General features: G+C 54.4%; 1 protein-coding gene across 1 annotated transcript; it reads left to right on the top strand.

Moving 5' to 3' along the window:
* Positions 1–9,748: 9,748 nt before the first annotated feature.
* Positions 9,749–14,337, top strand: FZD9 (frizzled class receptor 9). The gene has a single exon (XM_049903276.1). It carries the CDS (start codon positions 9,749–9,751, stop codon positions 11,516–11,518), a length of 1,770 nt encoding a protein of 589 aa, XP_049759233.1. The 3' UTR covers positions 11,519–14,337.
* Positions 14,338–15,853: the final 1,516 nt, after the last annotated feature.

The following is a 15,853-nucleotide window of genomic DNA, read 5'->3' as shown; positions in this document are numbered from 1 at the left end:
ATATTACCTTCTCTGCCTCTCTTCCCCCAGCTCCCCTCGTTCACCAGCTGACGCGGTAATAATCACCATCAGGGACTCCAGCTGACCACAAGCTCCCAGAGGGCGGACACAGCATCTTGCCCACCCTGTGTCCCCAGCACCCAGCCCAGCCTGTGCCGATGCTGCGAGGGCACAAAGGAGGCTTGCCTGGCTCAGAGAGGCTAATTAATGTTTGTTATTGCAGATTCACAGCAAATCACATTAACATGCCATTTATATAGAACACATGCAAACTAAATGACAAGGAGCAATTCCAGGGTTGCCTGGGGGTGGGGATGGGCTGGAGAGGGAGGACACAAGAAACTTTGGGGTTTATGGATATATTTATTATCTTTTCTTTTAAATCCTGGTGATATCACTTACCCTTAGGCAAGTTGCTTCAACTCCAAGCCTGTTTTCTCATCTGAAAATCAGAATAAATAATGACCAGACACAGCGGAATGGGGATTAAACAGGATGTAAATCATTTCCAGCTTGGTGCAAACAGTCAGCACGCTCAGCTGCTAACTGAAAGGTTGGTGGTTTGAGTCTACCCAGAGGCATCTCAGAAAAAAGCCTTGGCAGGTGGTCGACTTGGGAAAGTCAGCCGTTGAAGCCGCGGCACAGTGTGTTTCTCTTCTACGTGGCCTTACTGGCCTGGGTTTTGTAATTCTGCCAAAAAATTGTTGGGTCACAGACTGCCCTGTGATTGGTCTATTTCACTGACCTTGCAAGGACTGGTCAGTTTACTATTCAGAAAGGTGGTATGTAAACCACCCAATAGGATTAAATGACTTGCAGTCCACCCAAGGGGTTGGTGACTTCATGGTCCTGCTGGGAGGGCCATGCCTTGAAATTGACAAGGAGTTTTGCTTATGTAAGCAACCAACCCCACAGAGGTTTTGAGAGCAGTTTGGACCCAGGGTTGCTGTGTAGGGAACCTCCTTCAAGAGCTATAGTACTGGTTAAGGGCTGTAATACTGTAACCCTAAAGAAGGCAAAAGGACTGGGAGGGGCCTGGCAGCAGAGCCAGAAGGCCGAGAGGGCCTGCACAGCTGAGAAGGCTGCTACACTGGCTGTGAGCTGAGTCAGTTAGGAGCAAACAGGCCCGTACAGATGAAGAGGGCCTGCACAGCAGAGAAAGGGCCTACACGGCCGAGAGAGGGCCTGCACGGCCGAGAGAGGGCCTGCACGGCCGAGAGAGGGCCTGCACGGCCGAGAGAGGGCCTGCACGGCCGAGAGAGGGCCTGCACGGCCGAGAGAGGGCCTGCACGGCCGAGAGAGGGCCTGCACGGCCGAGAGAGGGCCTGCACGGCCGAGAGAGGGCCTGCACGGCCGAGAGAGGGCCTGCACGGCCGAGAGAGGGCCTGCACGGCTGAGAGAGGACCTACACAGCTGAGAGAGCATCTATACGGCTGAGAGAGGACCTGCAAGGTTGAGAGAGGGCTTCTACACCAGCTGTGAGCTGGACCAATTAGCAGCAGAGAGGCTGATGAAGGGGAGACCTGACCACAGAGAGACCCGACAGCAGAGAGCAGCAGAGAGAACTGTCCTAGGGAAGCTGTCCAGCACTGAAGAAGGGAAGGGTGTGCACTCCACTTTGGTGGAGCCTTGCAGACCTTGCCTATGTGCTTCCTAATCCTGATCCCAAATTGTTCCTGTTGTTCCAAGTTGGTCCTGACCTCGAGTTGTCGCCCTTTACTTCCCTAATAAACCACATAACTACGAGTATGGCCTGTGAGTTCTGTGTGGCCACTGCAATGAATTACCAAACCCCGCAGAGCAGAGTGCTGTGGGGAGAACAGCTGGTATCAGAAATTGCGAAGACCCTGGAAAGCAGAGGTATGTTTGACCTCCACCTCATGGAACCAGCTTTGCGCTAATCCCGATTCTTATCCCTCGTGAATTTAGGTGATTCACAACACCACGTCACAAAAACCCTATGGAACACAGTTCTACCCTAACACACACTGGGGTCGACTCAACAGCAGTTGGTCCTGGTGCCGTCAGGTCGTTTCCGACTCATAGCAACCCCCCAAACAGAGCAGAACTGCCCCATGGCTTTTCCAAGGAGCGCCTGGTGGATGTGAACTGCTGACCTTTTGGTTAGCAGCTGTAGCTCTTAACCACTATGCCACCAGGATTTCCTGATAAACTAGTACTTAATAAATGGTTGTGTTTTTTTTTATTGTTACAGGGTCGCTATGAGTCGGAATCGACTCGACGGCACTGGGTTTGGTTTTGGTTTTTATTGTTAAGCTCATCTCACACCATATTGTAGTAGATACTGGTATTAACATTTTAATGTGCTACTTCCCAGTAAGACATTTGTATTTCAACTGGAATTATCCCTGACCTAGATCATATGATGCTCTCAGGTATACGCACGTAGTTCAAAACTCATCAAATTATAAACTCTAAATATGTGCGGTTTATTGTTACTATCAGTTATACCTCAGTGATACTTTACCAAAAAAATTCACTTATCCGTTGACCCCGCAATCCCAATTCTCAGACTCTATGCTGTTGAGCCCTGGTGATGCAGTAGTGAAGAGCCCAGCTCCTAACCAAAAGGCTGGCAGTTCAAATCCACCAGCCACTCCTTGGAGACCCTATAGGGCAGTTCTACTCTGTCCTGTGGGGTCACTACGCGTTGAAATCCACTCAACAGCAACGGGCATGCTACAGAAATATGACCACAAGTACATTCAGGTGCTGGCAAACTTTTTCGTAAGAGCCAGACAGTAAATGTTTTTGACTTTGTGGACCATATGGTCTCTATGACAACTGCTCAACTCTTAAACCATTGCAGCTCAAAAGCAGCCGTCGACAACACCTGAACCAATGGCTGTGTTCCAGCAGAACTTTATTTAGAAAAACAGGCCGGATTTGACTCGTGGGCTGTAGTTTCCACGCCTGAATGCAGAGGTATCCCCATATATCTGAGTGGGTAATACAGTTTATGACAAAAACAGCCATAGAGATTAGCTGAATCATTTCTGGTAAATCCACATTGTGGAAATCAAAGTTGGATCCTTGTGTATTGACTTGGAAAGACACTCATAATAGATTTTTCCCCAAACATGTTATTATGAAAATTTTTAAATATACAGAAAAATTGAAAGAAATAGTGAGCACTTGAATGCTTACCACTTAGATTCTACCATTAACATATTGTTTTATTTGTTTTTATCTGCCTACGACAGATTTTTAGGTGAGAGAAACAAGTTGTAATACGTACAGTTTAATTCCATTTTAGTAAAAGAAAGATGGGTAAGAGTACACTACCTGTGTATGTTAAGTCTAGAAAAAATTATCAGATGAGATGCCTGAAGTCTTAACACTGGTTCCTGGGGACTAGGATTCTAGGAGAAGGGAGAGACCGTTAAATTTTATCTCTATGCTCACCTCTAATGCTGAATTACCTGTGAAAATCTTTTTTTAATCCAATAAGGATTTTTAAAAAGTTTCTTTAGTAAGAATGAAACCATTCAGCACAGCCCTTCCATCCCCATAAAGGAGCCCCTGAGACCCACCTGAGTGTCTTCCGCAGCCCTAGCCCCTGCACAGCACTGGTGTCCCAGCACACGCGTGCAAACACATGAAGAGTGGGGCATCTGCCTGTTGTCTGGGTGTGCACATACACACGGCCACACACCATGTAGTACGCACGCTCACATGAACCAGCACCCATGGCCATTCCACACACTCGGGTTCCTGCCTGCCCTGCCGTGACCCAGGGAGCCAGGTGTGTGTCAGGAAGGGAGCCAATACAGGGTACCATTGGCTCCTCCAGGGCCACCAGCAGCCTTTCCTAAGGGTGTCCTGGGAACCTGGGGAAGTGCGGGATGGTCCTCTCCTGACTCCTGTTTACTCATGCCCTAGAGGGACCTCAGCCCACAAAGGCCCCCTCCCCCAATCTCAGGCCTCACTTGCATTCAGCCTCTTCCAGAGGATCGAATGCGTCCTCCTCGTTGAGTCCTTCTTTTCATTCGACAAACACAGGAGTCCACTCCAGGCCAGGGGTGAAGAAGCCGCCGAGAAGCTTGACCCAGTCCCTGGCCCCAGAAGCTCCCAGGCTTGTAGGGAGACAGGTACAGGTGCAGTGTGGTGACTGCAAGGCACAGAAGTGGGCACCAGGGGCGTGGGGGGTGACACCAGAGCTGAGTCAGGGGAGGGAGGGAGTGAGGGAAGAGCTTTCCGAAGCAGCAGCCTGTGTCGGTGGGGAGGTGGGCGTGGAGGACGGGTCTGCGGGAGCACAGTGGGGCAGGTCAGGAGTGTGTCCCTTCCCACATGTGCAGGGCCGCTTGGTGGCCCACAGCCAAGGCCCCCAGGAAGGGAGGCATGTGCCCCAGCCAGGGAACAGGAGGAGTGGGAGGGAGGCCCCTCTGCCCATCAGAGCAAGAGTGCAGACGGGCATTGATGGCGACCTCTGTCTCCCTGACTGGCCTGTCCCCTCGGCCCTGCTCACAGTCTCTCTTTCAGGGACTGCCTCGGGTATTGTCCTGCCATTGTAAAGACAGGGATCCAGTGACAAAGCCGACAAAGACGGGTGGGTGGGCAGGCAGCTGAGAGGGCTCTTCTCTCCTAGGCAGCTTCTGTATGGGGGAAGGGCTCTCCCACCCCCACCCACCACCTCTGGCTTTCCAGAAGCAGCTGTTGCCATGGTGACAGGCCTGGCATCCCACAATTCTGGGGGCACCTTCCCCTCTCCCCCCATGGCTGCCAGAGGAAGGGGCCCAGACTCCTCTCCACCTTTTGGTGGGCACAAAAAGTCTGCTTCCTAGGGGTGGGAGCCTCCACGAGTCTGAGCCTCCCAACCGGGGACCGGCTGGCCAGCAGAAGGGGCTGCCTGAGCCCCCACCTCTGACAACCCCTGATGTGGGGGCGTGGGGGCATGGGGGCAGGGGCAAACTTCACTTCTTCCCTGCACCTAGGCCTCCTGGAGGCCTGACACAGAGAATAAAACGCTCCCGTGGTTCTTGAGCAGCTGCCAGTATTGGGGGGAGGGGGCAAGCACACAAGTGCTGGGACAGTGGGTGGGCAGGGGGGACCCTGGGCCCATAGAGCAGAGCCTCCAGCCTGTCCCAGACAGACAGGGCTGCCCCTCAGCAGTGACGGTGACAATGAATCTGGTCAGCTGGGAGAGCCCAGCCAGAGGCTGGAGGCAGGGCCTTTGTGAGGAGGAGAGTGGCCTGTGGGGTGTGGGGTGTGGCAGAAAATGAAGAGGTGGGGGGGCCAGGCCTGGAGCGGCTTTTGCTGCCACCCCGAGGAGCTGAGCGCACCCTGGGCAATGGACTGCCACGGACACCTTGCGGGACCCGTGCTCTTTGACCAAACAGGGTCCCCTTTACAAAGGTGGGGTACTCATGCTGTACCTCCTCAGGAAGTTGCAGTGTCTCGGTCTGCTCTCGGCCAGCGTGGGTGCTGGCATAGGGCGGGGGTTATCCCCACTGGAGCCCACTCTCCCAGGACTCTTGGGGTAAGCAACTATGTGCATGCCTGCGACAGTGGCCCCCTTCCTGCCTCCCTTTCTTGCCCCAGCATGGCTCTAAGGGGAGTTAGCTGAGCACTAATTACAGAGAAATGAGGGCCCCATCACACTCAGCATCATCACCACTGTGCTCACCATCACCACCTCCACTGCCCCGACTCCTGTCCGAGCCCCTACCACATGCCAGGCTCTACAGAGATGTAGAGGTGGGCCAAACTGGGCCAGGTGGGCAGCTGCCCTTCCTCTGGTGGTGACAGGTAACCCCCTGAAATGGAAGAGCCTGGAGGCCAACCCTGACTCTCTGAGCTGTGGGATCCTGGGCAAGAACCTGGAGTTTCCTGAGCCCAATTCATCATCTGTACAATGGGCACAGTCTATCCTGCCGGAAAGTGTCTGGCCCAGGCCTGCTTGGCTCACAGTAGGTCCTCAGGGGTCAGCTTCCTGTTCCCAGCACTGTCTGCTGGGTCATTCACTCAGCTCACCATTCATCCTCTAAACACCCTGAAAGCTGGCCCTGTGCTGAGTGTCCACATGGAATCTGAGTCTGGATCCTCCAGGCAACCTAGGCCGGGCGGTGGTTGGGGAGGACACAGGGCAAACTGTTGCATGACCTGTGCCCCGTTACCTGTTTTTTCCTCTATGAAACCAGGGTGGTGAGCTGGCAGTCCCTAAGTGAGTCCCAGAGCAGCATTCCTTCAGTGGCTTGGCAGGTGACACTTGGCATTTCACCTGCAGAGGTCAGCACTACTCATGGTGGGAACCCTGACTGGGCAGAGGCGGGAAGGCTGAGGTGCTTTGAGACTCTGGGTAGCCCCCAGCCACCCCCCAGAACCGCCCTGACGGACTGGCTGTGTGTGAGTTGGGTGGGTGAGGGGCATGGGCGCTCATCCTGACAGCCTGGTGAAGAGGGTAAAGCCGAGCATTTACACTAGTCCACGGCCTGTCAATCTGTCTTGCGCCTGGACACTTCGGGACAAGGGTGGGGATGGTGGGGGTCGGGGACAGTGCCAGGAGTGCTGCAGGGTCCTCAAACAGAAAGGAGTTCACAGGAAAAGCGGAGTCCTGCCAAGGGAGCTCCAGGACGCGAAAAGGGCAAAGCAGATGGGGACGTTACAGAGGACCCCTCCATCTCTGCAGGAAGGCGGCAGCAGGGATGAGGCCCTGAGAGGGACCCAAGAGAGCCCAGCCTCCCAGCTGTGAGAGCACAGCAGCCTTGTGGAATGAGCATGGGGTCTGGGATCAAACAGTCATAAGTAGTTCTATGACCTTCTCTCTGAGCCTCAGTTTCCCCACCTGGGAAATGGGGCTTGCATACCATTCTTGCTGGTTTGCTGAGTGCTCTATAAACAGCAGGTGCACAACAAATGAGAGTTCTGCTTTTGCTGTTGTTGTTGGTGTTGAGGTTACACAGCAAAACTTACACCAATTCAACTGCTTCCACATGTACAACTCGGTGACACTGACGACATTCTTGGAGTTGTGCAGCCATTCTCACCTTCCTTTTCTGAGCTGTTCCCCCCCCATTAATATAAACTCACTGCCCCCTAAGGTTCCTATCTAACCTTTCGAGTTGCTGTTGTCACTTTGATCCCACATAGATAGTTCTTAAAAGAGTATAATACTCAAGGCAGACATTTTTTACTAGTTAAGCTAAACTACTGTTTGGTTTTAAGAAGACTTCAGGGGATATTTTTGGTTTAAGGTTTAAAGATTATCTCAGGGCAATAATTTCAGGGCTTCATCTACCCTCATTGCTCCAGGAAGTCTGCAATCCATGAGAATTTGAAATTCTGTTCTGCATTTTCCCCCTTTTGATCAGGACTCTTCTAAGGAATCTTTGATCAAAATGTTCAGCAATGGTAGCCAGGCACCATCCAGTTCTTCTGGTGTCATGGCAAAGGAGTCAGCTGTTCATGGAGGCGATTAGCCCCACATCCCATTTCCTCCTCCTATTCCTGACTCTCCTTTTTCATCTGTCGTTCCAGGCAAATAGAGACCAATTGTTGTGCCTTGGATGGCCGCTTGTAAGCTTTTAAGACCCCAGACACTACGCAGCAAACTAGGAGGCAGGACAGAAGCACTAAACACGTTATTAGGGCAATTAACTGGGATGTCTCATGAAACCTTGACCCTAAACCACCAAACTGAGGAACCAAACCCCGTGAGGTGTTTGGTTGTACCTAAGCAGCCTCAGTAGCTATTCTTTTTTTTTTTTTTTTTGTCATTCTGTGTGTCAACTTGGCTAGGCCATGATTCCCAGTATTATGTGATGGTGTGTGTTTCAATAAAACTTTATTTACAAAAACAGGTTCTGGGCTGGATTTGGCCCGCTGGTTTTACAGTGGTCTTGCCGTATTTTCTTTTTTAATTTTTATTGTGCTTTTAAGTGAAAGTTTACATATCAAGTCAGTCTCTCATACAAAAATTTATATACACCTTGCTGTACACTCCTAGTTGCTCTCCCCCTAATGAGACAGCACACTCCTTCTCTCCACCCTCTATTTCTGTGTCCATTCAGCCAGCTTCTGACCCCCTCTGCCCTCTCATCTCCTCTCCAGACAGGAGCTGCTCACATAGTCTCATGTGGCTACTTGATCCAAGAAGTTCACTCTTCACCAGTATCATTTTTCATCCCATAGTCCAGTCCAATCCCTGTTTGAAGAGTTTGCTTTGGGAATGGTTCAAGATTAGGTTGTATCTTGAGTCAATCTCTTTTGGGTTATAAAAGAGAGAAGGGGGACCTGCTTGCTCCTACCACCAAGAACAAAGAACCAGGAGGGGGGTACATCCTTTGGACCCAGGGTCCCTGCACTGAGAAGTTCCTTGACCAGGGGAAGATCGATGACAAGGACCTTCCCCCAGAGCCAACGGAGACAGAAAGCCTTCCCCTGCAGCTGGTGCCCTGAAATCAGACTTTTAGACTGCAAGAGAAGAAATTTCTCTTTGTTAAAGCCATTCACTTGTGGCACTTGTTACAGCAGCCCTAGGTGACAGACATATCTATCACACAACTTTTGCCATTTCGGCTTTTTAAAGGTGTACAACTGATTGACAGCAGTTACATAACCACCCGTGCAACCCCACCCTTAAATCACTGCAATTTTTCCCTCACCATTAACCAAAACTCAGTACTCCATAAGCAATAGCCCCCCGCCCCCCTGTCTCCTGTCCCTGGTAACCACTAATCAACTTTGGTCTCTATACATTTGCCCTTTCTTGTCTTTTTACATAAGTGAGGTCATACAATATTTGTCCTTTTGTAATTGGCTTATTTCGCTCACCATGATGTCTTCCAGCTCCATCCACACTGCGGGGCTGAGCACTGCTCCACTGAGCCACATTTTGTTTATCCATTAATCTGCTGATGGGCAGTGAGGTTGTTTCCCCCTTTTGGCTACTGCTACAATGAGCATTGGGGTACAAGTCGTTTGAGTCTGATTTCAAGTCTTTTGGGTGTATACCTGGGGGGGGGGGGATTGCTGGGTCACCTGGTAGTTCTATTTTTAGTTTTTTGCGGCACCACCACAGTGTTTTCCACATTTAGCATCCGCACCAGCAAAGGCTAAGGATTGAGAGTTGCTTGTCTAAACAGTAGGGTATCTTCCCGTTTTACAGAAAACGAAACTGAGGCTCAGAGAGAAGAGCCTGAAGTCACATAGAACTAGTGAAGACGCAGAATCTGGAAATGAACAAGGTCAAGGCTTCCACGGATGGAGGCCTCAGAAACGGTTTACCCTCCTTGTGGGGTAGGGAGCTGATAACGGGTCTCACCGCAGACGGCCCGGCCGGGGGCACGTCAAGCCAGGACCGAGTGGAAACGGGAGGTGAGCGGCCGCCGCCGCCTCGCTGCCCGCCCCGCCGGACCGTCCCTGGGGGCGCCCGAGCGGGTCTAGGTGGCGCGGCGCCTTTAAGGCCCGGCCAGGGGCGTGCCCGGCGCCGGGAGACCTGGCCCCCGGGCGTGTCCGCCGCGCCCCGCCGCCCGGGCTGGTAGCTGCGGCCCCGGGAGGCGGCCCCGCTCCTGCTCGGCGGCCTCGCTAGTGGCGGCGGCTGGGCCGGCGCGGCGCGTCCTCTTCCCGAGCGGCCGCCCCACGCGCTGCCCGCGCGCCCGGACACCCCCGGGCCGCACGAAGATGGCCCGCGCCCCGCGCCGCCGTGGGCAGGCGCGCGGGCGCCGGGGGGCGCGGCCCGAGTGAGCCGGGCCGCCGAGCGGGCCGCCCTGGGCCGGGGCCGCCCGGGATGGGCGCGCCGCCGCTGCGCCGGGCGCTGCTCCTGTGGCAGCTGTTGGCGGCGGGCGGCGCGGCGCTGGAGATCGGCCGCTTCGACCCGGAGCGCGGGCGCGGGCCGGCGCCCTGCCAGGCGGTGGAGATCCCTATGTGCCGCGGCATCGGCTACAACCTGACCCGCATGCCCAACCTGCTGGGCCACGAGTCGCAGCGCGAGGCGGCCGCCAAGCTGGACGAGTTCGCGCCGCTCGTGCAGTACGGCTGCCACAGTCACCTGCGCTTCTTCCTGTGCTCGCTCTACGCGCCCATGTGCACCGACCAGGTCTCGACGCCCATCCCCGCCTGCCGGCCCATGTGCGAGCAGGCCCGCCTGCGCTGCGCGCCCATCATGGAGCAGTTCAACTTCGGCTGGCCGGACTCGCTGGACTGCGCGCAGCTGCCCACGCGCAACGACCCGCACGCGCTCTGCATGGAGGCCCCGGAGAACGCCACGGCCGGCCCCGCCGAGTCCCACAAAGGCCGCGGCATGCTGCCCGTGGCGCCGCGGCCCGCACGGCCCCCCGGCGACGGCGCCCCGGGGCCCAGCGGCGCCTGCGAGAACCCCGAGAAGTTTCAGTACGTGGAGAAGAGTCGCTCGTGCGCCCCGCGCTGCGGGCCGGGCGTCGAGGTGTTCTGGTCGCGGCGGGACAAGGACTTCGCGCTCGTCTGGATGGCCGTGTGGTCGGCTCTGTGCTTCTTCTCCACCGCCTTCACCGTGCTCACCTTCCTGCTGGAGCCTCACCGTTTCCAGTACCCCGAGCGCCCCATCATCTTCCTCTCCATGTGCTACAACGTCTACTCGCTGGCCTTCCTTATCCGCGCCGTGGCCGGGGCCCAGAGCGTGGCCTGTGACCAGGAGGCGGGCGCGCTGTACGTGATTCAGGAGGGCCTGGAGAACACGGGCTGCACACTCGTCTTCCTGCTTCTCTACTACTTTGGCATGGCCAGCTCACTGTGGTGGGTGGTCCTGACGCTCACCTGGTTCCTGGCGGCCGGCAAGAAATGGGGCCACGAGGCCATTGAGGCCCACGGCAGCTACTTCCACATGGCAGCCTGGGGCCTGCCGGCCCTCAAGACCATCGTCATCCTGACCCTGCGCAAGGTGGCCGGGGACGAACTGACCGGGCTGTGCTACGTGGCCAGCATGGACGCAGCTGCGCTCACCGGCTTCGTGCTGGTGCCCCTGTCCTGCTACCTGGTGCTCGGCACCAGCTTCCTCCTGACGGGCTTCGTGGCTCTCTTCCACATCCGCAAGATCATGAAGACAGGCGGCACCAACACTGAGAAGCTGGAGAAGCTCATGGTCAAGATTGGGGTCTTCTCCATTCTCTACACAGTGCCCGCCACTTGCGTCATTGTTTGCTACGTCTATGAGCGCCTGAACATGGACTTCTGGCGCCTGCGGGCCATGGAGCAGCCCTGCACAGCGGCTCCAGTGCCTGGAGGCCGGAGGGACTGCTCACTGCAAGAGGGCTCGGTGCCCACCGTGGCTGTCTTTATGCTCAAAATCTTCATGTCGCTAGTGGTAGGCATCACCAGCGGAGTCTGGGTGTGGAGCTCCAAGACTTTCCAGACCTGGCAAAGCCTGTGCCACCGTAAGATTGCCGCAGGCCGGGCCCGGGCAAAGGCCTGTCGGGCCCCCGGGAGCTATGGCCGGGGCACCCACTGCCACTACAAGACCCCCACTGTGGTCTTGCACATGACTAAAACGGACCCCTCTCTGGAGAACCCCACACACCTCTAGGACAGGCCTGGCTTCTAGCCCTCCCCCTCCTGAAGCAACAGCTGACTAGCAGCTGCCCAGCTATCAAGGTCAGGCAAGCGAGTGCAAGGGGGCCAAGGACCAGGGCGAGGAGACTTCTAAGCCCCTTGCTTGTCAGGGTCCATCGAGGTTCACCCCTCACCTCCCACTGAGTCCTACAGGGTGCTGGAGCGGGGAGGGACAGGGGGCACAGTCCAGCAGGGAGTTTATTTAATGATGTAATTTATTGTTGAGCTTCTCTGGAAGCTGTGGCTGGAATAAACCCCCGTGTGGCACTGCTGAGTCCTCTCTGGGTTGGAAAGGGGGAAGGTAGGAGGGTGAAGGCTCCAGAGGAATCTCCCTTGTGAACAGAACCTGGGGTGGTTGCTGGGCTCATCGCCGGGCCCCCCCCTTCCTCTGGCTTCTCACCAATCGAGAGGAAATCCTCTTGTGGGACAGCTGCGTTCTGTGAGTGTCCCAGACTCTGTGTGTGTGTGAGTGTGAGTGCTCCCCTTTCCTGTCTGTGCCCCTTTTGGAAGCCTCTGCTTGTCTCTGAGGCCTGAGCTTTGTGCTCCGAAGTGGGTCTGGGATGCCTGCAGGGCCCCCACCTCTGGCTCTAGGAAGTCTAACTTATTTGCAGCCTGTGGGCAAGCTTTCCCTTCTCCAGACTTTGCTCTCCTCATTTGTGTATAAAATGAGGGTGCTGGCAGGTCTCAAAGTTGGTACCTGCTCCCACTGTTCTCTACAGGCCCATCTTGCTGTCCCCACATGGGGCCTTGGGGGCTGAGGCCGATGTCCTCACTGCCTTCTCTCCAGGATAGCTAGTGTGGCCACAGTTGGGGCCCCTCACCCCACTATCTCATACTTCAGGGTGGGGCTGGACTGGAATGTGGGCATCTTGCTGGCACAGAGGCTTGAAGATGGGAGCCCTTGAGTGTGGTAGGAACTGGAACCCCAGCTCCTTCAGGGTTGTTGAAAGACTGGAGGTGCTGACAGCAGCAGTGAGATGGGGCGGGCAGAGACTCCTCATAGCTCCTTACTGGGGTGGCTTGCACATTCGTGTGCCACGGCAGCCCAGGGCTGCTGGGACCTGCTCCCATCTGTGTCCACTGTAAGTTATGCATGTGTGTCCTGGAGCCCTCCACCAGTGTGGGGTCAGGCTCCTGGGTCCCATCTTAGCTGCTGTGCCCCAGCCCAGTGACGGTCTTGGTTTCCATCCCTGGGTGCATAATACACACACCCAGCTTTCAGTGTCAATGCTAGGAGGCTCCAAGGGCCCAGCCCCTGCCAGCCTCACTTTAGAGCTAAAGGCCCTAAAGGGGAAGAAGGGAGGAGCTCACCTGCCCAAGATCAACTGCTTCCTGTCAGTGGTAGGGCTGAGCGTCCTCTTGGGCCCCTCGGGCCATAGCTCTGCCCTGCACAAACGCCAGTCCCACAGGGACAAGAAAGAAACAGGATGGAGTCACAGGTCAGGGCACATTCCCACAGATCCGTCATGGATTGAGGAGGTTTAAAGGCTCTCCAAGGAAAGCCGGTGGCACAGTGGGTTAAGTGCTCAGCTGCCAACTAAAACATCAGTGGTTCGAATGCACCGGCGGCTCCACGGGAGAAGAGATGTGGCAGTCTGCTTCCGTAAATGTTTGCAGCCTCGGGGACCCGATGGAGCAGTTCTAAATGCCCTGAAGGGTCCCTATCGTCAGAATCGACTCCAGCAAACATATTTAAGGGCTACCTCTCCGCAAGGCTCATAGCAACGGCCAGGGGAGTTTTACAATCCCCGCACCTGCACCTTTGTTTACGCCATTTCTGACAGAGTGGGCCCTCTCCATCTAAATTCTCTGGTCATACAGCACAAAGTCCCAGTGTTGTCTGTGACCAGTGATGTCAAGTGACCCTAATATCTTGAAACTCCCCATATGAGGGTCCCTGAGTGAGAAACAGAATGAGATTACTGAAGGTAACAAGGACCCCAAGTTGGGAGTGTGAGGAAGCCGTGGATGCTGTGAGCTGGGCTTACTGGCTAAGGTTACAGGGAGCAGAAGGACGGTGACAAGGGCCTGTGCTAGGGCAAGGGCAGCTGGAGTAAGGGGCGAAGGGGGAGCCCAGAGACCTGGGATTGCGTATGGGTAACGGGTAGAGAGGAATGCATCAAGAGGGGCACCAGTTCACCCTCCTTCCTTGCCTGTCAGTGGATGGGGGGTGCCGGGCTGTATCAGGCTCAGCAAACACTAAGTCTGGTGGCTGGCTTCCAGGGCAGCTGGGATGGGAGGGTAGAGAAGTGCAGTCAGGACTGACCCCAAGGGGGCTCTGCTTTGAGGCTGGGATGGCTTATCCTGGCCAGGCCTTGGGAGGAAGGGCAGGACCTTGCCAGGCCTGGAAGACATCAGGGAAAAGCCCGAGACCTTGGAGGATAAGAAACACATTAAGGACTTTTACAGGACTATCTGATCCTCCCAACCCCATTTTAGCAGCCCTGGTGGTGCAATGGTTAAGAGCTCGGCTGCAAACCAAAAGGTCAGCGGTTGGAATCCACCAGCCACTCCTTGGAAACCCGATGCGAAAGTTCTACTCTGACCTATTGGGTCCCTATGAGTCGGAATCAACGGCAGAATTTGATTTTTTTTTTTTTTTGGTATCCCTGTTTTATAGATAGGGAAAGCGTTTGGACGGGGCTTAGCTGGCTCAAGACCACACGGCCCAGTTTGAGGCAGAGCTGGAAACTGAACCCAAGTCTAAAGTCAGAGCTTTTGTGATTTCTACCCCACCAGTGGGTTCAGTCTTCCCTCCCTCTCCTGGTTTCATTTGAGCTGTGAGGAACAGCAAGGTGTTAAGTCCAGGTTGTTATAACTTTGGCGGGCGGGGGGGGGCGGCGGGGTGTTTGAACATCTAGAGAAAGTGGGCAGGGTGGGTGGGGGAGGTGACAAAGTCCCCCACCACAGCTGAATCTCCCCCCAGGAAAGAAAATTCTTTAAAGCCAAACAAAAACACCTCAGAAACCAACCTCGGCTGGCACGTGCATTATGTGCCTCAGGCCTCTTCTCTCGGTGGCCTCCATGCCCAAGCGTCTGGGTCCTCCGAGTGCACCATGTACGCGTACTCACATGCCGTGGCTTGTGAGCCTTACTTCTGGGTCTCAGCTTGTGCGTGGTGGGGGCCTGACCTCACAGTCAGTGTATTTGTTCCATGGACACAATTCAAAGTTCACAGAGGTCAACAGGGATTATCTTGGCTAGGGCGGAGTAGAGACGACCCAGTAGGGGGTCAGTATCAACTCTAATTCCCAGGGAGTCCCAACTGGAGGAAGACCTGCAGAGGATTAGGACACAGACCCTAGGTGAGGTGACATGGCCCCGAGGGCACCCTACAGTGTGCCTAGGAGACCTGGGACTTCAGATACAGGTTAGGGCCTCTGATCCAACCATCATTGTGTACAAAATGCCAAGAGGGAAGAGGGCTCCCTTCTCCAGAGTCTGAGGTCTGGAGCAGATGAGCTAGTCAAATGCCACCTGACCTTGGTCAGCACAGGCTCACCAAGGTCACAAAGTGAGTCAGTCAGTGACAGAACCTCCCCGGGCTCCAGGTTCTCCTGAAAAGTTCTTCCGGTTGACCTTACGCTATCCCCAGTTCAGGTATCAGGAACTGGCCATTTCATTTCTCGTAAGAGGGATCACAGCAACGACTTAGCTGCTACCTAGCAACCAACACCCTGACTTTAAAAATCCCAGCATAAAAAGTAAATGACATAAAAAGGAAGACTGGCCCTGAGGCGAGTACATGGGGACTCATTCTGGCTGTGTATGTTCTAAATTTTCCTTGAAATAAAATTTCTTTTAAAATATCAGGAGATTCCCCCAAAACTCTTAAGCCCTTAAAGAGCACATAAATCCCCTTTGAAGCCTTAAATAAATAGTTCTCCCCTAATTCTTAGAGGTTTCAAACAATGTTTTTAAATTTTTTCTGGGATTTAGATAGAGAAAAAGGTCAGGAGAGGCTTCAAAGCCATACATGAATTACCCAGGGCACTGGAAATGCCTCTTGGAAGGTCAGAAAATGCAGGAGATGAATATGACCTCTGGTGAAAGATTAAGAGTTACTCCCAATCCTGAAGCCAAGCCTTCACAGAAGAATTGCCTTCAAGAGTCAATGGCTGCACTACCCACTTACATCCCAAGAGCACAAAGAAAGATCCATCAAAATTTTCTTCTTTATAAACACAAGTACATAAGTTTATTTGAAATTCCAATTTATTACAAGTTCACCCTTTAATGGGGCCCTTCCTCCTTAAAGACAAAAAAAAAAAAAAAAACAATTCGAACGTAACTTAAGTGGGAACGTAAG

Source organism: Elephas maximus, chromosome 12, assembly GCF_024166365.1.
Source record: "Elephas maximus indicus isolate mEleMax1 chromosome 12, mEleMax1 primary haplotype, whole genome shotgun sequence".
Classification (NCBI taxonomy): domain Eukaryota; kingdom Metazoa; phylum Chordata; class Mammalia; order Proboscidea; family Elephantidae; genus Elephas; species Elephas maximus.
Note: the sequence above shows the minus strand (reverse complement) of the source record. Positions and strands in the feature narration are given on the sequence as shown.

Excerpts from the sequence above, each read along its gene's own strand:
- FZD9 (XM_049903276.1), top strand. The coding sequence starts at position 9,749 with ATGGGCGCGCCGCCGCTGCGCCGGGCGCTGCTCCTGTGGCAGCTGTTG.